Source organism: Budorcas taxicolor, chromosome 8 (assembly GCF_023091745.1).
Source record: "Budorcas taxicolor isolate Tak-1 chromosome 8, Takin1.1, whole genome shotgun sequence".
NCBI classification, from domain to species: domain Eukaryota; kingdom Metazoa; phylum Chordata; class Mammalia; order Artiodactyla; family Bovidae; genus Budorcas; species Budorcas taxicolor.
Window position 1 is genome coordinate 72,339,452 of NC_068917.1, and position 22,508 is coordinate 72,361,959.

At 39.0% G+C, this 22,508-nt stretch overlaps 1 protein-coding gene across 1 annotated transcript in view; it reads left to right on the top strand.

Annotated features, from left to right (window-relative positions):
• Positions 1–22,113, top strand: part of PIWIL2 (piwi like RNA-mediated gene silencing 2) — a 63,223-nt gene extending 41,110 nt beyond the window's left edge. Inside the window, exons 19-22 of the mRNA XM_052645068.1 lie at positions 38–143; positions 20,314–20,567; positions 21,044–21,151; positions 21,957–22,113. Coding sequence (XP_052501028.1) covers positions 38–143; positions 20,314–20,567; positions 21,044–21,151; positions 21,957–22,113 — 625 coding nt within the window. The remainder of the gene's footprint in view (positions 1–37; positions 144–20,313; positions 20,568–21,043; positions 21,152–21,956) is intronic.
• Positions 22,114–22,508: the final 395 nt, after the last annotated feature.

Sequence of the window (22,508 nt, forward strand, 5' to 3'; positions counted from 1 at the left end):
ATCTTTTCTCTTTCTTCTCTCTCCACCTGTGCCTCAGCACCCTCACAAAATGGTATTCACGAGTGGTGTTCCAGATGCCTCATCAGGAGATTGTGGATAGCCTGAAGCTATGCCTGGTGGGCTCCTTAAAAAAGTTTTATGAGGTGAGGAGAACAGCAGTTTTAAAGAATCAGGGTTTTTAAGGACTGCCTTCCTGATCATTTTAAGAAGTCTGATTTAGTGGGGCTTCCCTAGTGGCTCAGCAAGTAAATAATCCTCCTGCAGTGCAGGAGACACAGGATATGCAGGTTCAAAGCGGATTTGATCTCTGGATGGAGAGGATCCCATGGAGGAGGGCATACAACCCACTCCAGTATTCTTGCCTGGAGAATCCCATGGACAGAGGAGCCTGGTGGGCTACAGTCCATAGAGTCACAAAGAGTTGGATACAACTAAAGTGACCGAGCACATAGGTACTTTTTTAGAGAGAGGGATCCCAGATTGAAGGTGAGTTTCCTAAACAGACCACCAACAGGCAGCTCAGAAAGACTGTGTGCTTCTACTTGTTGAGCAGCTTGAAGAGCTCAGTGCTTTGATTTGGTTTGGTAAGTAATGATTATTTCCTGGCTTGTCGGCCTGTTGCCTATAAATATAATCTTTAGGCCCTTATCAGAAAAGTCAGGGTAAATTTCAATGATTAAAGCAGCTTATTAATTTTGTCAGCTTTTTATGGCTGTTATTAGGCACTGGCTCTTTTCATTTAGGTTCAAGATCAGTGAAAATCACCCCTAGAACTCCAAAGAATGCTGAGAGTGGAGAATTGCTGTCATTAAGCTGATACTGGGTCTGGGACAATCAGCAAGCGAGGTACTGGGTTTTGCCTTGGCCCGTACATCAAAGGAAGCACTGATAAGTAGCTTTCATTTCTTAAGGGTCAGAGTTAGTCCTTTGCATAAAGATTAAACAGCAAGAAATCTAATAATTTCTGGTGATTAAGGTCAATCTCAAGAACTCTACCTTGTTTCATTTTAGAGTAACATTCCTACAGTGTCCTTCAAATAGTTTGATACTGTTTCATTATTAGACATTGTGTAAACCAGAAGTTCAGTTTCTGTCTCTGAAGAATTCCCTAGGATATGCCACTTTGTTACCAAGTTCTCCTGCACCTACCTTCTTACTGCTGCTGTTTTCCTGCAAAGTTCATAGCTTGAAGATTGCTTCTGTGAAGCCTTTCTCATATTACCCCCTCTGCTCTGTCCCTTGAAAGAAAGTGAAAGCGATTTAGTTGTGTCCAGCTCTTTTCGACCCCATGGACTGTACAGTCCATGGAATTCTCCACGCCAGAATACTGGGATGGGTAGCCTTTCCCTTCTCCAGGGGATCTTCCTAACCCAAGGATAGATCCCAGGTCTTCTGCATTGCAGGCGAATTCTTTACCAGCTGAGCCATACTTAGCTGCTGCTGCTGCTGCTGCTGCTGCTGCTGCTAAGTTGCTTCAGTCGTATCTGACTGCGACCCCATAGGCGGCAGCCCACCAGGCTCCCCCCGTCCCTGGGATTCTCCAGGCAAGAACTAGACTTATTTTGTATGGTCCTTTCTCAAGGCCTTCTGTTTACATTCTGCATGGTGATTATCACATCCTGCTTTTTGTTAGTTGTTTGTATCTTTATTTATCTCTCCCTCTAGGTTGTAAATTACTTGAGCCCTGTTCAGTTATTGATGGCTGTGTAATAAAATACCCTAAAACTTAGTGACATACAGTGAGCATTTATGATGTTCACTGTCAGGAAGTTGGACAGTGGGCTTCCATTCCTCTCCGTTTGGGCATCTTCATGTAGTCTTTTCACATGAGCTAGTTTAGGCTTCCTGAAGCAAGGTGGCTGGGCTCAGTGCTTGAGCATTCCAAGAGACTGGAAGAGCCAGGTGGAAAATGTGTTGCCTTGTATACCTTAGCCTTAAAATCCATGTAGTATCACTTCTACTACATTTCTGTGAGCCAAGTAGTAATATTGTGAATTTGCCTAACTTTTGGAGGGGTCAGTTTGGGGTAGGGGTAGACGTAAAGAAAAAACTAATATGCTCTAAAAAGTCTTACTTATATTCTAAAACTTCTATACTAATTACTATTCCCTTCTTCATTTATTGGGCTTCTCTGGTGGCTCAGATGGTAAAGAATCTGCCCGTAATGTAGGAGACCTGCATTCGATCCCTGGGTCATGAGATCCCCTGAGGAAGGGAATGGCAACCCACTCCGAATTCTGTTTGTACCTTAAAATAAACTTGTACAAAACTCTTTAGCGTGGGAGTTAGCTTATGGTTTGCTAATCCTGTTCTTCCTCCGAGCAGTTATTTTTCCATCACTATTATACATCCTGAGGAGGCTTTAACCCAACTTCCCAGTATATTTGCTTATAAGTTCAGTTCCGTTCAGTCTCTCAGTCGTGTCTGACTCTTTGCGACCCCATGGACTGCAGCACACCAGGCCTCCCTGTCCATTGCCAGCTCCCGGAGTTTATTCAAACTCTTGTCCATTGAGATGGTGATGCCATCCAGCCATCTCATCCCCTGTCATCCCCTTCTCCTCCTGCCCCCAATCCCTCCCAGCATCAGAGTCTTTTCCAATGAATCAACTCTTTGCATGAGGTGGCCAAAGTATTGGAGTTTCAGCCTCATCATCAGTCCTTCCAATGAACACCCAGGACTGGTCTCCTTTAGGATGGACTGGTTGGATCTCCTTGCAGTCCAAGGGACTCTCAAGAGTCTTCTCCAGCACCACAGTTCCAAAGCATCAATTCTTTGGTGCTCAGCTTCCTTCACAGTCCACGTCTCACATCCGTACATGACCACTGGAAAAACCATAGCCTTGCTAGACGGACCTTTGTTGGCAAAGTAATATCTGTGCTTTTTAATATGCTATCTAGGTTGGTTATAACTTTTCTTCCAAGGAGTAAGCATCTTTTAACTTCATGGCTTATATAAAATAGTTTAGCTTAGTGATCAGCTAATGACAGGATAAGAATTTCTTCAAATGCTTTGAATGTTCTGCATCCTCCAGCGATTGCTGGATTATTTTTACAGTTACTGTGGTAGTGAAACTGCAGGTTTTACAGCTATTGCAAAGAAAAAGGGATATGAACAGAACAAGTTAAAACACCACAAAGCTCAAGATCCAGACAGGTTTATTGAATAAATGCTGTTCAGATTCTTTCAAGCTCTAGTTAGTTTTCACAGCCCTGAAAAGGTTGTTTTTGACCCTTTGTGCAGTATGCTTGTTGCCTTTATGGTTGAACGGTTTTTCAGAGGTCCTTACTTTCTCGTTCAAGAAGCATTTCTTGAGGAATGCTCTTGACAGACTACTTTTGTCAAGCGCAAGTATTTTTCTAGGTGGACAGTCATTAGACTTTAGAAGCCCCTAAAACTAGATTGCAATAGAAAACCTCCATCATTTGGTTTTAGGACCCCAAAGGGCTACTTTCTAGGAATAAGAGTAATTGAAAGCAAACTACAGCTCACCTTTGCATTATTTAAAATTTTTGAATCAGATACGATGATCTGGTGTGTTAGTGTTTCCGAGTTTCTCATAGTGCAAATATTCCAGGTACCTGGAAGAAACAGACTTGAATCTTCTCTGTGTGAAAAACGTTGTTCCAGGCCCCACATTACTTGTATTACTTGCTTAACAATAATGTAAATACAAGCATACCTCAGAGATATTGTGGGTTCAGTCCCAGACTACAACAGTAAAGCTAGTACTGCAGTGAAATGAGTCACAAGTTCTTAGTTTCCCAGTGCATATAAAAGTTAGGTTTACACTATAATATAATCTTACTAAGTGTTCAGTAAACAAATATGCATATCTTAATTTAAAAATGTGTTGAAAAAATGGCACTGATAGACTTGCTCAACACAAAGTGATACAAACCTTTAATTTGTAAAAAATGCAATATCTCCAAAATGCAGTGAAGTAAAGCACAATAAAATGAGGTATTCTGTGTTTATGCTATGTCTATGCTGTGCTATGTTAGCATTCAGTTTTTTAAAAGGAATATTACACACATGTGTATACATGTGTTTGATATAGTTATATACATACACATATATACATAAATATGCATTCAAAATACATATATATACATACATATGTGTGTATATATATCATTTATCATATATATATTTGAGTTTAATTGAAAAGAAAGATTAAGTAGGTGAAAATACAAATAGACTGAAACAGAGAAATGATGAGAGCTGCATTTGGGTTCTTTCTCTTTAGGGACATAAGCTAATTCTGGAAGAGGCAGCTGAAACACTGAAAAGCTATGAAGCACTTTTGAAGTCTTTAGAAATCAAAAGCTAGAGGCCTGGGCCCCCACATCAGTGTCATCTGGAGTCTGCTCCCCATTACTTGTGAATCTGAAGGGCTGCAGACTCTAAATAAAGAAGAACTGTAGGTAGACCAACTCTGAAATCATTTCAGTTCTTGAATATGGATTCAGGTAAACTCTGCTAGTTTTACTGCCCATTTGCCAAAAGCAAATAAAAATCCTCTGAAGGAAGATAGTAGTATCCTGGGCATCACATTTTTTCTGCAGTATCTAGCAATCAGTAAATAATAACCAAGGATACAAGAGAAAATGAAGGAACTGAAAAACCAAGACGATAACAGATAATTGATCCAGATACACAGAGGATTCAGCCAGATGAGTAATCAGATAGGTTTTAAAATAACTATACTTAATAAATTCAGAGAAATGGAAGATAACATTAAGAATTTTAGCAAAGAATTCTTGGGGAGTCCTGTGGAGAAAAACTGAAATTTATAGAACTAAAAATTATGCTTACCAAAATTAAACAGTCAATGAATTGGTGTATTAGTTTGCTAGGGCTGCCATAACAATATTCCATGGATTGAGTGGCTTAAACAATAAAAGTTTATTTCCTCACAGCTATTATGTAGGGTAGGAAGTCTAAGATCAAGGTGCTATTTTAGAGCGCTGGATTCTCCTGAGGCCTCTCTCCTTGTCTTAAAGATGGTTGTCTTCTCTCTGGGTCACATAATATTCACCTCATGTATGTCTGTACCAGTCCCTTCTTCTTAGAAAGACACCAGTCATATTTGACGAGGGCCCACCCCTGTGACCTCATTTAAACTGAATAACCTCTTTAAATAGATATCCCAAGTACAGTTACATTCTGGGTATGGTGGATTAGGTCTTTAACACACAAATTTTGGAGAAATGTATCTTTGTGCATAACAGTGGGTAACCTTAGTTTAGGCTTAATTGAGGAAATAAAGAGACCATTAAAATATAGGTAAAAAAAACAAATTTCACTGAGATACAGAGGGTTAGAAAATATAACAAGGGAACAGACATGGGAGTTATGGAGTTAAAATATAATACACACATAAGTGGCCCAAAAGGAGGTAAGGGAGAATAGAGGGCAGAAAAGACAATGGTAAAGAACATTCTAAAAGTGATAGAAAACACATCAAGTCATAGAGACAAGAAATCCGTCAAATCCAAAGCAGGATATAAAAAGTGCACTTAGGCACATTATTGGAGAAGGCGATGGCACCCCACTCCAGTACTCTTGCCTGGAAAGTCCCATGGACGGAGGAGCCTGGTGGGCTGCAGTCCATGGGGTCGCAAAGAGTCGGACATGATGGAGCGACTTCCTTTTCACTTTTCACTTTCATGAATTGGAGAAGGAAATGGCAACCCACTCCAGTGTTCTTGCCTGGAGAATCCCAGGGATGGGGGAGCCTGGTGGGCTGCCGTCTGTGGGGTCACACAGAGTCAGACATGACTGAAGTGACTTAGCAGCAACAGCAGCAGGCACATTATAATAAACTGCTGAAAGTAAAGACAAATATATATATACACCTGTTAAGACATATTATATATATACACACCTGTTAAGGAAAACAAGAGCACTTATCTTCAAGGAGCAACAAATTGACAAATAGTGAACTAGTCAAACAGTTTGAACCACAAGATAAAGAGTAGCTACAAAATGCTGAAGGAAAATAACTACCAACATAGAATCTGATATCCACTAGAAGTAACTTTTAGTAAGGTGAAAAAAAGACTCTCTTATTGGCAGATTTCCACTGAAGGCATATACTGAAGAGCATTTTTCACCTAGAAGGAAAATTATCCCAGAAAGAAATGTAGAAATGGTTAAAGGAATAAAAATAGGAGTAAAAGTGCCAAACATGGGCATAAATTTAAATGAATGCCCACCATCTAAAATAATTAATATTTTTAATGGATATATATTCATTTGTGTGTATAAATTTCAAGATAATGACAATAACATTATATCTTGGAGATATAATATATCTAGGAGAAGTAAATGAAATTCCAGTGCCTTGAGTTTCTTTAATTATTGAGGAAAAGGTGAAAGTACTAATATATATTATATTTTGATACACTAAAGAGTTGTAATTTCCCGGGTAGCCACTAAAAGAATAAAAGAAGAGCATGTAACAATTGAGACAAGAGAAGAGAAAATAAAATAATAAATTTTTTGAGGAAAAAATATAGATTAGGTGAAACAGCAAGTGATACCTGGACCTTGAGTATGTCATGCTAAGTGAAAAAAGCCAGTCATAAAGGACCACACATTCACATATTACATGAACCCATTCATCAGAAATGTTTAGCACAGTGACATTTTTAGGAACAGAAAGGAGATTAATGGTTGCTTAGGGCTAAGTTAGGGGGAGAATAAGAGATGTAGCGTGGTGGTAGTTCAAGCGTCTGGGGCTTCTTGTTGAGGTGATGAAAATGTTATGAAATTGATTGTGGTGATAGTTGTATATATCTGTGAATACACTAAAAACCACTTAATTTTACACTTTACATTGCTGAATTACATGGTATATGGAGTATCTGAATAAAGGCATTTTTAAGAAAATTAACCTTATAGAAATTCTGGCATTCTAAAATGTAATAAATGAAAATTTCACTATGGGGGCTTAACATCAGATTTGATTAGGCAGAAAGAAATAGCTAGACATTTGAAGATGGGTCAGTTGATATTATTCACTGTGAAGAAAAGAAAGAAAAAAATTAGGAATTCTAACAGAGGCTCAGAGATCTGTGGGACAACATCAGCCATAGCAATATGAACATAATGTGATTCCCAGAAGGGGAGTAATGAGAAAGGATAGGGAAGAAAGAACACTGGAGGAAATAATAGCCCCCAATTCCCCAAATAGTGAAAAAAATCATTCATCCAAGAGGCCCAATGAACAGTAAATAGGAAAAACTCAAAGATACCCACACTGAGACACAACCTAGTAAAACTGCTAAAAGACAAAGAGGGCATCTTGAAAGCACCAAGTGAAAGCCACTTGTTACTTTCAAGGCATCTTCAGTTCGATTAAGAGCTGACTTCTCATCAGCAATCATGGAGGCCTGAAGGCAGTCAGATGACATATTGCAAATGCTGGAAGAAAAAGAAGGTTGAATAGGAATTGTATATCCAGAAAAGCTCCTGTTCAGAAATGAAGGTGAAACCTTGACATTGTGTTCAGTGAAAGAAGCTAGACATAAAAAGTCATGTATTTATATTATTCCATTTCTATGAATGGGCTTCCCAGGTGGCACTAGTGGTAAAGAACCTGCCTGCCAATGCAGGAGACATAAGAGATGAAAGTTCCATCTCTGGGTTGGGAAGATCTCCTGGGGGAGGGCATGGCAATCCACTCCCGTATTCTTACCTGGAGAGTCCCATGGACACAGGAGCCTGGTGGGCTACCACATAGTCAGACACTACTGAAGTGGCTTAGCATACATATCTGAAGTATCTGGAATAGGCATATTTGTAGAGACAAAATGCTGGTTTCCAGAGAATGAGCATGCTGGCAGGAATAGGGAGTAACTGCTGATGGGTACAAGGTTCTTTTCAGGGTGATGAAAATATTATTGAAATAGGTAGTGTTGATAGGTACGTAATTTAGTGAATATACTAAAATCTCTGAATTGTACTCTTTGAAATGGTGATTTTTTGTGATTTATATCTCATTTTTTTTAAAAGGAGAAAGTAAGACATTCTGAGATAAAAGCTGGGGGGGTTTGTCACTAGCAAACCTGTCCTACAAGAAATACTTAAGGGAGTCTTTCATGTAGAAATGAAATGACATAGACAGTAACTTGCATCCACATGAAGAAATAAACAGCCCCGGAAAAGGTAACTATATAGATAAAACAGACCAAAAATATATATTTGTTTGTAACTTTTCTTCTAGTTTGTGTTTTAAGAGACAAAGGCAAAAAGCAATAATTATAAATCTAATTGGATGTGTATACAGTATATAAATATATAATTTGTATGACAAAGTTACAAAGGGGAGCGGAGAGAATAGAGCCATATAGAAGCAAAGTTTTTGAACAATACTAAAGTTCATTTTGTATTAATTGACCAAATGAGATTGTTATAATATGTTAATTGTAATCCCCAGGTGAAACACTAAGAAAATAACTCAAAAATATAAGAAAAAGCATGACGAAGGAGTTAAAATGGTAACTAGAAAATGCCTGTTTAATACAAATTAAGGCAGTAAAGGAAAAATAGCGGGACACAAAAGATATAAGGCATGTGGAAAACAAATAGTAAAATGGCAGATGTAAATTTTACTCTGTCAGTAATTGCACTAACTGTAAATGGACTAAATCAAAGGTATAAGTTAGTAACTTAGATTAAGTGAAAATATGAAGATGTACTTTCTACACGAGACATATTCTAGTTTCAAAGACACAGTATGTTGAAAGTAAAAGAAGAAAATAAACCATGCAAATAATAACCAAAAGAGAGCTGGAGTAGCAATACTAATAGGCCAAATAGACTTTAAGACAGCAGTTGTTACTGGAGACAAGAAAAGACATTTGTAATAGCAAAAGGGTCTGTCCATGAGAAGATCATAAAGCATAAACTTACGTGAAACTAGCAATATAGATCCAAAAATATATGAAACAAAAACAAATATAAATGAAAGGAGAAATAGACAATTCAGTAATAGATGGAGATTTCAAAATTCCATTTTCAGTAATGGATAGAACAAGTAGAAACACAATCAACAAGGAAATAGAATATTTGAACAGTTCTGTGATCTAACTCAACAGACATCTACAGAGCACCCAACAACAGAACTCCCATTCTTCTCAAATGTACGTGACACATCCTCCATGATAGAATGTATGTAAAACAAGACTCAGTACATTTAAAAAGACTAAAACTCTGCAAAATATGGTCTGAAACCACAATAGCATGAAATCTAGAAGTTAATACAAGGGATATTTGGGAAAGTCACAACTATATGGAAATTAAATAATACTCTTAAGTAACCAAGAGGTCAAAGAAGAAATCAAAGGGGTAATTAGGAAACAATTTGAGATAAATGAAAATAAAACATATCAAAACTTGTGGATGTATGTAAAGCAGTACTTAGAAGAAAATTTATAGCTGTAAATGAGTGAGTGAGTGAGTGAAGGTCTTTTAGTCATGTCTGACTCTATGCTGCCCCATGGACTGTAGCCTACCAGGATTCTCCATCCATGGGGTTTTCCAGGCAAGAGTACTGGAGTGGGTTGACATTTCCTTCTCCAGGGGGTCTTCCCAACCCAGGGATCGAACATCTCCTGCACTGTAGGTAGATGCTTTACCATCTGAGCCACCTGTATTAAATAACAAAAATCTGCAAACAACCCAAGTTCCATCTTAAAAACTAGAAAAAGAAGAGCAAACTAAGCTCAAAGCAAGAAGGAAAAAATTGATAGAGGTTATAGCATAGATAAGTGAACTGGAACACTAAGAAACAACAGAGAAAATCAGTGCGACCAAAAATTGATTATTTGAAAGATCAACAAAATTGATAAGCCTTTAGCTAGCACCCATGAAAAAGAGAAGAATCAGATAGTAAGATCAGGAATGAAAGACTGACCTTGCAGAAATAAAAAGGATTTTAGGAAATGAACAACTATATGCCCAGAAATTAGATTACCTAAGTGAGATGGACAAACTCCAAAAAAGGCACAAACCATCAAAACTTTTTAGTTATACCAAACATTGAAAGAATATTCTTTCACGAACTCTTCCAGAAAATAGGAAAGGAGGGAACATTTTCCAGTTTGTACCATAAGGCCAGTATTACCCTGATACTAAAGCTAAACTGGTTGCAAATTGGGAAAGGAGTATGTCAAGGCTATATATTGTCACCCTGCTTATTTAACTTACATGCAGAGGACATCATGCAAAATGCTGGGCTGGATGAAGCACAAGCTGGAATCAAGATTGCAGGGAGAATAACCTCAGATATGCAGATAATACCACCCTTATGGCAGAAAGCAAAGAGGAACTAAAGAGCCTCTTGATGAAAGTGAAAGAGGAGAGTGAAAAAGCTGGCTTAAAACTCAACATTCAAAAAACTAAGATCATGGCATCCAGTCCCATCACTTCATGGCAAATACCTGGGGAAACAATGGAAACAATGTTTATTTTCTTGGGCTCCCAAATCACTGCACATGGTGACTGCAGCCATGAGATTAAAAGATGCTTGCTCCTTGGAAGAAAAGCTATGACAAACCTAGACAGCATATTAGCAGAGATGTTACCTTGCCAACAAAAATCCATTTAGTCAAAGCTATGGTTTTTCTAGTAGTCATGTATGGATGTGAGAGTTGGGACTATAAAGAAGGTTGAGTGCTGAAGAATTGATGCTTTTGAACTGTTCTGTTGGAGAAGACTCTTGAGAGTCCCTTGGACTGCAAGGAGATCCAACCAGTCAATCCTAAAGGAAATCAGTCCTGAATATTCATTGGAAGGACTGATGCTGAAGCTGAAACTCCAATTCTTTGGCAACCTGATGTGAAGAACTGACTCACTGGAAAAGACCCTGATGCTGGGAAAAATTGAAGGCGGGAGGAGAAAGGGACGGCAGAGGATGAGATGGTTGGATGGCATCACCGACTCAATGGACATGAGTTTTTGAGCAAGCTCCAGGAGTTGGTAATGGACATGGAAGCCTGGCATGCTGCAGTCTGTGGGGTCACAAAGAGTCAGACATAACTGAGCGACTGAACTGAACTGAAAGCTAGACAAAAATATCGTAAGAAAATTGCAGAAGATTTCTAGACTGGAAATGAAGTTAAAGTATGCCTTTTAAAATATTTTGTTTGTTTGTTTGTTTGTTTGTACCAGGTCTTAGTTGCAGGTGGGATCTTTAGTTGTGGCTTGCAAACTCTTAGTTATGGTATGTGGGATCTGGTTCCCTGACCAAGGATCGAATCTGGGCCCCCTGCATTGGGAGCATGGAGTCTTAGCACTGGGCCACCAGGGAAGTCCCAAGTTAACTCTCTGTATCTATTTGACATTGTCTTACATACAAAAAAATCATAAAGAATACATGTATACACACTATTGTAGCTAATAAAAGTTCAGCAGGGTGAAAGATACAAGATTAACATGCTGTAATCAACTCTTTCCCTAAGCCACTATTGTATTCCTACAGAAAGAGGAAAGTTTGGTCACAGAGTTATAGAAGGCCATATAAACAAGCAGAGACACATACACAGAAGAAGGTACTGCAAAGGTAGAAATGAGGTTAGAGTGATGTATATACAATCCAAGAAGCACTAAGGATTGTCAGAAACCACCAGAAACTAAAGTAGGTCAAGGAAGTATTCTTTCCTAGGGCTTTTGGAGGACGCATGTTGCACTGCTGATAACTTCAATTCTGGACTTCTACCCTCTAGAAATATGAGAGAGTACATTTCTGTTGTTCCAAGCAACTCAGTTTGTGGTTGTTAAAGCAACCCTTGAAAAGAGTACAACAACCTAGTGGGTTATAGTCCAATTATACAAGGTTGGTTCAGCATTTGAAAATTTGTATACAGTCCATCAGTAGGCTCAAGAAGAAAAGTCCTGTCACACAAATAGATGCAGAAAAAGCATTTGACAAAAATCAGCTCCCATTCATGATTTAAAAAATAAGAAAGCCTCCCAACAGACTAGCACTATAGGAGGAACTTCATAAACTTGATAAAGAACACCTACAAAAATCCTGCAGCTAACCTTGTACCTAATTCTGAGAAACTACATACTTCCCTGTAAAATCAAGAACAAAGTGTTTCTTCTCTCACCATTCCTATTCAGCATCATGCTGGGAGTCCTAGCTAATGCAAAAAGACAAAAAGGAGTAAAACTTACACAGTTGAAAAGGAGGGAAAAAACTTTACAGATAGCATGTCTACATAGACATCTCAAGAAGTCAACAACAAAAGAGAACTGTGCTGGAATTATAACGTTGCAGGATACAAAGTAAATATACAAAATTAAATTGCTAAAAAAAACCCACGAAATCAATTCCTTTTCTATATACCAGCAATGAACAATTGGAATTTGAAATTGAAAGCTATACAATTTGTATTAGCACCAAAAAAAAAGAAATATACAGATATAAATCTAACAAAGTTTGTGTAAGATCTACATAAAGAAAACTCTTAAAACTCATGAGAAATATCAAAGAATCTAAAAAAAGGGAGAGCTATCCCATGTTCATTGATAGAAAGACTCAATATTGTCAAGATGTCAGTTCTTCCCAGTTTGATCCATAGATTCAGTGTAGCACTAAACAGAATCCCAGCAAAGTTTAAAGGGAAAGGCAAAAGACACAGGGTAGCCAACACAGTATTGAAGAAAAACAAAATCAGGGGACTTAGGCTACTGTAAATCTACAGTAGTATAGATGGTGTGGTGCTGACAAAAGATGACAAGGTAATAGCCCAGAAATAGACTGGTACAAATACATTCCAGTGACCTTTGATAAAAGAACAGGGGCACTTCAGTGGGAAAAGGAGACTCTTCAATAAATGGTACTGGAATAGCTGCCCATCCACATGCAAAAAAAAAACAACAAAAAACAGTGACAAAAAAACCCACAAACTATATCCAGACCATATACCTTTCACAAAAGTAACTCAAAATATCACAAATTTAGTGTTAAAATACTAAACTGTAAAAGGTATAAAAGGTATAGAAATTCTTGGTCACCTTGGGTTTGGTGATGACCTTTTGATACCAAAGCACTACCTATTACCACGTGGACATTTCACTGTCCATGAAAGAAAGAACTGATGAACAGAACTTAATTAAAATTTTTTAAAACGTCTGTGAAAGACACTGAGAGAATGGAAAGAAGCTACATATTCAGAGGAAATACTTGCAGAACACATATCTGATAAAGTCCTGTTACTTAAAAAACAGAATTATTAAAAACTCAGAAGTAAAAAGATGGGCAAAAGACTTGAACAGATTTCTCATCAAAGAACATATACAGATGGCAAATAAGTATATGCAGAGATACTCAATAATATTAGGGAATGGCAAATTTAAACAAGATACCACTGCACATCTTTCAGAATAGCCAAAATCCAAAAACTGACACCACCAAATGCTGGTGAGGATGTAGAGCAATCTCTCAACATTGCCTGAGGAAGTGTGGAATGGTCCAGCTATTTTGGAAGACAATTCAGCAGTTTCTTACAAACTAAACATTCTCTTACCATACCATCCAGCAGTCTTACCCCTTAGTACTTACCCAGATGAGTTGAAAGCATATGTTTACACACACACAAAAAAAATACACAGTTTTTATAGCAGCTTTATTTATAATTGATAAAACTTGGAAGCAACCAAGATATCCTTCAGTAGGTGACAGTTAAATACATGACATATTAAATATTCAAATAAATATTTGAATTTAATTATTTAAACAAATATTTGAATTTAAATACACAGACATTGAATATTCAAATAAATATTTGAATTTAAATACACAGTTAAATGACAGTTAAATACACGAGACAGTTAAATATTCAGCAATAAACAAATGAACTACTGAATCATGGGAAGATCTGGAGGAATCTTAAATGCGTAATAGTAAGTGAAAGAAGCATATCTAAAAAGGCTGCATACTGTATGATTCCAACTATAGGACAGTCTGGAAAAGACACGAAACTATGGACACAGTAAATAGACAGTGATTGCCAGAGGTTTGGGAGGGTGAAGATAGGATAAATAGGGAGCACAGGGGATTTTTAGGACTGTAAAAATATTGTATATGATACTACAAATGACATGTGACAAATGTAGACAAATGGCATGTATTTTTCAAAGCCTATAGAATGTACGAGAGTAAATTCTAATACAAACTGTGTGCTGTGCTCACTCACTCAGTCATGTCTAACTCTTTGTGGCCCCATGAACTGTAGCCTGCCAGGCTCCTCTGTTCATGGGATTTTCCAGGTGAAAATACTGGGCTGGATTGCCATTTCCTACTCCAGGAATCTTCCCAACCCAGGGATTGAACCCAGGTCTCTTCATCTCCTCCATTGGCAGGCAAATTCTTTACCACTGGGCCACCTGTTGACTTTAGTTGATAATAATGTATCAGTATTCATCAGTTGTAACAAATGTCCTATCCTAATGTAATATGGTAACAATAGGGGAAACTGTGTGATTGGTGGGGAAGGTGTATATGGGAACTCTGAACTACCGCCTCTTGTTTCTTTGTAAACTTAATACTGGTCTAAAAAACAAAGTCTCTCAAAACATGCACATACCATGGGATGCTACCACACAGATACTAAAGTGAAAGTTAAAGTTGCTCAGTTGTGTCTTGACTCTTTGTGACCCCATGAACTGTAGCCTGCCAGGTTCCTCTGTCCATGGAATTCTCCAGGCCAGAATACTGGAGTGGGTTGCCATTCCCTTCTCCGGGGGATCTGCCCAACCCAGGGATCAAGCCCAGGTCACCCACATTGCAAGTAGATTCTTTACCATCTAACCCACTGGGGAGCCCACACACACACACTAAGATGGCTAAAATAAAAGTGTTGTTGAATATGTGGAGAAATGGGAACCCTCATGCATTGCTGGTGGGATTGCCAAACAGTCAAGCTACTTTGAAAAACAGTTTGGCATTTCTTCAGAATGTTAAGCATAGTTACAGGAGACCCAGCAGTTCTACTCCTGGATGTAAACCAAAAGAATTGAAAGCATATGTCCACACAAAAACATGTATATGATGATCATAGCAGTATTATTCATAATAGCCAAAAGTGAAAGTACTCCATATGATTGATGAATGGACAAACAATGTGATGGAATACTATTTGGCAGCATAAAGGAATGAAGTATTGATACATGGTACAACATGGGTGAACTATGAAAATATTATGTTCAGTGAAACTATTTAGTCACAGAGACCACCTATTGATTATGTTTGTCCAGGACAGTCTAATCCAAAGAAACAAAAAGTAGGTTAGTGTGTTCCAGGAGTTGGGGTTGAGGGGTCATGGAAAATAACTGCTAGTGGGTATGAGATAACCTTTTTGGGGTGATGAATGTATTCTAAAATTGATGATGGTTGCAAGATTCTATAAATTTAAAACTTTTGATTCTTGTACCTTAAAAGAGTGTCTTTTATGGTGTCGCACATTATATCTCACTAAAGCTGTGAATTAGAAAAAACACTACTCCCAAACATCCATCTAGCTTACGTACGTGTGTGGAATCAACAAATTAACACATGCTGCCGAGGGAAAAACAGGTTCGAAAGGTTGGCTTATTTCTCTGGGGCCCCACCCTTCCTCTGATGTGCCTTCACATAGATGTTTTTATATTTTGTCCAGCTGTTCCAATTATCCTCAGCTGTAGGATATCCCAGAATTCCTGGTCTATGAGTGAGGCCTTGCTGGCAAGCTTCATTTCATCTATGGTTTTATTTAAAAATCTGTATTTAGATTTATTTTTCTAGTCCAGCAGTTCTCAGATTTTCTGGTCTAAGGAAACCTTAAATATTACTGAGTTTTTTGTTTGTATAAGTGTATATCTATCAGTGATTATCATATTAGATTTTAAAACAGAGCATTTTATATTTTTAAATTTTACTTTCAAATACTCATAAGCTCAATACATGTGAATAACAAAAATCACATTTTAAAGATCATAATCACAAAAAGATAAATACCCTATGATTGCACATATATGAGATACTCAAGAGTAGTCAAAGATAACTACTTTAAAAATGTTTGGTAATGTTTGTTTTTCATTTCAGTGAATGGCTGTAATGTTTGGGTTAGTAAAAGGCAAGGGAATATCCTGCATTTAATTTATTGTGGTGTCACACATCATTTACTTTCTGGAAAATTCTGGTGAATATTTGTGAGAGAATTAGAGTGAAAATGCCAAGTAATGTAGTGGTATTGTGAGAACAGTTTTGACTTTGTGGACTCCCTAAAATGATTAAGGGACTCCTGGATGGGAAAGGATTGGAGCCCAGAGCACAGGGAACCACTGCTGTGGCCCATAGCATTCGTCAGAGCTCCGGGACCACATCTCCCACTGCCTGCGAGGCTCCTCTAGTACTGGGATGTCTCATGGGCCACTGAAGCCTGACATGTGAGTCTGAGTAGCAGGGTCGCTTTCCATTCACGTGTGAAAATCAAAGCCAAGCTGTTCTTGACACTTGCCTTAGCTTTTAGCGCTCATGATTAGTAATCACCTGATGTTGAGTTTATCTGTTATTTGGCCTGAGGTTGGAGAAAATTAAACTCAGCTGTAGTTGATGCAGCCCTTGTTGCTTCTGATGTGACTCTGGCTGTGGCTGTGACTACCAGCCTGGTCTGACTAGTGTCTGACTCTGAAGACAGAAGGGCCATGGTGTTACCTTTGGAATCAAAAGTTGCAGGCAGCCAGCTTTACGATGTGTGAGTGTATAGGTTCTTTCTGCTTCTCAGTTCTACCTTCACTTCCCTTGTCTTAGCAGAATTGGGAGGATCTTAGGGTAGAGTTCTCTTGAGCCAGTGATTATTTGGGAACTCTTCCAGAATTTAGCCTACCCTTATTGAACCTACTGTTGCCAGTATCTTGCTGGCCTCTTCTTCCTCCTTTTTTTCCCCCCAATTTTTTTTTTTTTAATGTCTGTACTGGGTCTTTGTTGCCACGTGGACTTTTTTTCCTTTAGTTGTAGTGAACAGGCTTCTCACTGAAGTGGCTTCTCTTGTTGCAGAGCGTGGGCTATAAGCACCCAGGCTTCAATCATTATGGTGCATGGGCTTAGCTGCTCTGCTGCATGTGGGATTGTCCCAGACCACGGATGAAACCCATGTCTCCTGCATTGGCAGGAGGATTCTTTACCACTGAGCCACCAGGGAAGCCCCCACTGTTTTTTAATTAAGTAAAATACATATAAAACTTAACATTCTATCCTTTTTAAGTATAACTTTTTAATGGTAGGAAATTGATAATGTTGTGCAGTCGTCTTCATCATCCATCTCCGTAGCTCTTTTTATGTTGTAAAACTGAAACTCTCTTCATTAAACAATTGTTTCCCATGCTCTCCACCCCCTCACCCCTGGCCGCCACCATTCTACATTCTGTCTCTGATTTTGATGACTCTTGAGTATCTCACGTCCATGGAATGATACTCATTTGTCTTTTTGCAGCTGGTTTGTTTCACTTAGCATAATGTCTTCAGAGTTCAGCCATGTTGTAGTACATTGCAGAATTTCCTCCCTTTTAAGAGCTGAATAATATTCTGTTGGATGTCTATGCCACATTTTGCTTACCCATTCTTGTGTTGATGGACACTTGGGTTATTTACATCATCATATAGGTCAGTCTCCAGTTGTTTACTTGCCCCTTATCTAGTTACAGTCTAGAACTTTGCTCAAGCTCTACCTGGAATCCTTTTACCCTTCTTTGCTGACTGAAGTGTCTGCTGATTATTTCACTGAGGTTCACATATTCCTCCAGGGAACAAATGTCTTACACTTCTCTGTTCTCATAGCATTTTATTTATACCTTTGTTATATTATTTATAATGTCTTGAGAGCATTTACTTCTATGTGTGTGTCTCCCCAGTTTTAAGTTCCACTAATATTTGGAAGGTATCAAGATAATTTTTGGGTTTCCCTCGTGGCTCAGATGGTAAATAATCTGCTTGCAGTGGCAAGAGACAGGGATTTGATCACTGGGTCGGGAAGATCCCTTGGAGAAGGGAATGGCTACCCACTCCAGTATTCTTGCCTGGAGAATTCCATGGATGCCTGGCCAGCTACAGTCCATGGCGTCACAAGAAGTCGGACATGACTGAGCGACTAATACTTGCACGTCCTTTCAAGATAATTTTTATGAGACTAGCACAGTGGCTCATATCTAGTGGGCATTAAATGTTTGTTCAGTGAATGAATGTAATCACACATAAAAGAACATCTCAAAGTTTCAGCAGATACTTATTATCTCCTTGACCCTCACCATTGTATTTAGTGCTAGAGACACCAGGCCAACAAGCACAATCCTCCTTTCAAGATATCCTTGAATTTATTGTTTCATGTATTTACCATAGTACTGAAGTGATTTGATAATGTATATTTACTATTAATGTTTCAGTATTGTGACTTGTCTCATATTTTGACCCTCCTAGATCATATGAAATGAAGAGGATGGGCTAGATGACCTAGAAAAGTTACCATTGTTGACTGTTAACTATATTATAAGATTTTCATGCTCCTTGGTAACAGGAATCATGTCCTTCACTCTTACTGGAATCTTATGTAGGACCAAGTATAGTGACTCACCCTCAGTGGTTGGTTGCCGTGCCGTGCTAAGTCGCTTCAGTCTTGTCTTACTCTGTGAGACCCTATGGACTGTAGCCTGCCAGGCTCTTCTGTCCATGGGGTTCTCCAAGCAAGAATACTGGAGTGGATTGCCAGGGTTAGCAAATTTTAAAGAAAGACGTAATATCAGTGAATACTTCAGTTGAATTTGATTCTGATTTATACTCCATTGATCTTGTTAGATTCCTTCCCTGTGCTTCAGAATATCTGTATTTCCTTGATCTAGTCTGTCTTCAACTTCTGTATTCATGATACACACACTTTATCTCTCAACCCTAAGAAGAAGAACGTGAGGTGATCATCATTTTTCAAGTGGGGAAACAGTCTTCAACAGCATAGCTGAGGAGCAGCACATGCAGACTCAGTCCCAGGTCTGCTGACCCCACATCCAGTGTCATACTTCTCTGTTTCCTCACCTGTGAACTCAGGGTTTCTTTCAGATCTCAGTGCCTGTGTTACCCAGCCTTTAACACAGCGTATCAAGACTCTTTGGGAAGTCACAGAAATGTGCTCACTTTAGCAAAATGGAGATTAGTTGGTAGGATCATGAAGAGCCTCAGGGAATTGGTGAGAAGGTTGAGCGTCAAACTGGGAAATGGACTGGAGTTCTAGAAGCAGGGACCTGAAAAAGCACCATCAAACTCCAGGTGTTTCTGGTTCTCTGCCCAAGAGTCAGAGTGAGGGAAAAGCATTCTGCTGGCATAGCTGGAATCATCTCCTGTCTTTTCATTAGCGCAGTGATTCTCAACTGGGCACAGTTTTGCCCTCCCATTGGGAAACCTGGAGACATTGTGGGTTATAACTGGGACAGAGAGCTACTGGCATCTAGTGGGTAGAGGCCAGGAATGCTGTGGAATGTGCTCTGGTGTCAGCCCCCAGTAACAGAATTCACTGGTCCCACACATCAATAGTGTTGAGGCTGAGAAGGCCTGGATTAGGGGGAGGCAATTAAAATTAAATTAAAATCCCACCAGACTATCCTACTGGAGGCAGAAGAACACTAAAATGCTCTTACCAAAAAAAAAAAAAAAGGGCGGAATAGATACTAGACAGAGAAAAACAAGATAAAAAAGCACTTCAACTAGGGCAATAATTCCAAGGTTGTAAAGAATCAGATATGACTGAGCGATTAAGCACACACACACACAGACAGAATAATTATTTAGTAAAGGATCCTTGTATTAGCAACTTTGGATGTGGCTGATAACACAAAAATATCAGGTTGGTGGATCTGTGGCATGTGCAGTTATATGTTAGAATCTCTTCAACAGTTCACCTTGTTCTTTGCGTAGACAGTAATTTAGTGTTAAATCCAAGTAGAAGGAAGATTGATTCAAGCCTGTAATTTTCCTTCTTTTTAACTTTGTTCACACCGTTTCAGTATAAGCCTTGTGTATATGACTCAGAGCTTGCTTATTTGGTTCCATATTTTATAACACCTTGGCTGTGCCAGACCTGTTTTGCTACCCTGAGGAAATCTAGAAATGACTAGAAGCTGCCTTTCCTTGCCCTTCCAATATGGTGGCTTCAGGCCCAGCTGTCAGAGGGACCTACTGCCATGTCTCCAGGTTGTTCGCTGAGTGAGCCACCCTCTGCCGGGGATCATTAGCCCTAGGGCCACGCGGTTCACCTCAGCAAGGTGTCGTTTCAGGTGAACCACTGCCTCCCAGATAAGATTGTGGTGTACCGTGATGGAGTGTCTGATGGCCAACTAAAGACAGTTGCCAGCTATGAAATTCCTCAGCTACAGAAGTGTTTTGAAGCTTTTGAGAATTATCATCCCAAGATGGTGGTGTTTGTAGTGCAGAAGAAAATCAGCACCAACCTGTACCTGGCTGCCACTGAGAACTTTTCGACTCCCTCTCCTGGGACTGTGGTAGATCATACGATAACAAGCTGTGAGTGGTAAGTGGGCGAAACTCTCGTATTTCAACAAGAATAGGTTGGGGAAGTTCTCTGTTCCCTGGGTATTGGAATGGCGAGGTAGCCTAAGAGATTTGGAATGGAATCCTCAAGAGATTTTCCTGGTAAAAAATAAGATTTTAAAAGCTATTTAGAAAACACACAAACCACCAGTGAAGCTTTTACCTCTTAAGTATAAAATATTGAACATGCATTCTTTTCCTAAGAATACGCATGCTTAATCTTCTGCACACAGATGTGGTCGTTTCTACCACCACTTTTATTTTATTTTTTTTTGATTTTTAATAATGCCCTTTACCACCACTTTTAAATAGCCTGTTGAGACAGGAGACCTGAATTCTCATCCTCGTTTGGTCCTTGCGATGTCCTTGATACAGTCATTTGACCTCTCTGAGCCTTGAATGAAGGAGCATCTCTAGTTCTATAACTACCATTAGTTTGTACTTTTTCCTTACTAGGGTGGACTTCTACCTTCTTGCCCATCATGTGCGGCAGGGTTGTGGCATTCCAACCCATTATGTTTGTGTTCTCAACACTGCAAACCTGAGCCCTGATCATATGCAGAGGTGAGCTGAAAAGTAACTTACTCCTAACTTGTGAATAATTCTGGCCACTGAGCTAAGTTTAAGACCTGGAGTTTAAAAACCTCTGAATTCAGCAAATTGGATTTGGCTTAATTCAACAAATCACTGGTTTTGGCTTAATAATTTTCTGATTCTCTCAAAAAGCATTTTTTTCTGAAAGCATTTTGAATTTATCTTTTGGAGTTGGATTTACTAAGACTCATTTTCTCTTATATAATCAGAAAAGACAAATACTGCCCGCCCCCTTACCCCTTGAGTTTCTTTATGTCTTTGATGATAATGATATATCTTTTTGAGGAGTAATTGATAATCATTGTTGTATGCTAAAATTACCTGAAGACCTTTCAAAAAATTACTAACAACCAGGCTTCACCTCGAAGCATTTTGAAGCATTTGTATTTTTAAAAACTGCTCCCAGTGATTATGACACACAGCCAAGTTTGAGCCCCATTGCTCTTGAGCTCAGAGTAAATAAATACTTTGCTGGGGTACTTCTCTTTCTGCAGCCTTTTCTTGAGACAAGAGAAAAAAAAATGTTCTTGTTGTTTTCCTTATTTTGCTATAAAAACTGGAGCATCTAAATTGGGAATTTCCCCATGTCCTCTTGACTTGAAAATAGTGGAAATAATTTCACTTAAAAATAATAATTCCAAAAAGTTGCATCATATATTCCTCAGTCCCCCAGTTTGCTCGTAAATATGCTGTGTCATGCACCCAGAAGGACATAATCATGCTTTGCACTGAAGATGGAGAGTGATAAGGCTCATGTTTTCTTCTTGGCCTACAGGTTGACTTTCAAACTGTGCCACATGTACTGGAATTGGCCTGGTACCATTAGAGTTCCAGCTCCTTGCAAGTATGCCCACAAGCTAGCCTTCCTGTCAGGACAGATCTTGCACCACGAACCAGCCATCCAGCTGTGCGAGAACCTGTTCTTCCTGTGACTGGACAGTCAGGACACGGGCTGGTCAGAGCAGGCAGACTTCTGAACTCAGCTGTGAACTCATCTGTGCAGGGTCAACAGCAACCGGAAAGGGGTTTGTGTTGGTGTTTGGTCTTTCACCAACCCAGTAGAATATCTTTCTTTTCATTTTCTTTTCTAAGTCTGTTAACACTGAGAATCAGGTTCCATCATAAATTTCAGCTAGAAATTGTCTTGTTGCCTTTGTAGAGCAAATGGGGCTAGTCTGCTGCAATGTAGATGGGGTGGGTGAAGATGGGTGACCTTTCAGGAGTCTCCAAAGCCGACAGAGCCGTAGAAACCTGAAGAAGCAGCAATTACCCTTATAAACTCTGCTTACTAAGCAGTTCCCATTTCTGGTGCCAGAGCCAATAGTGA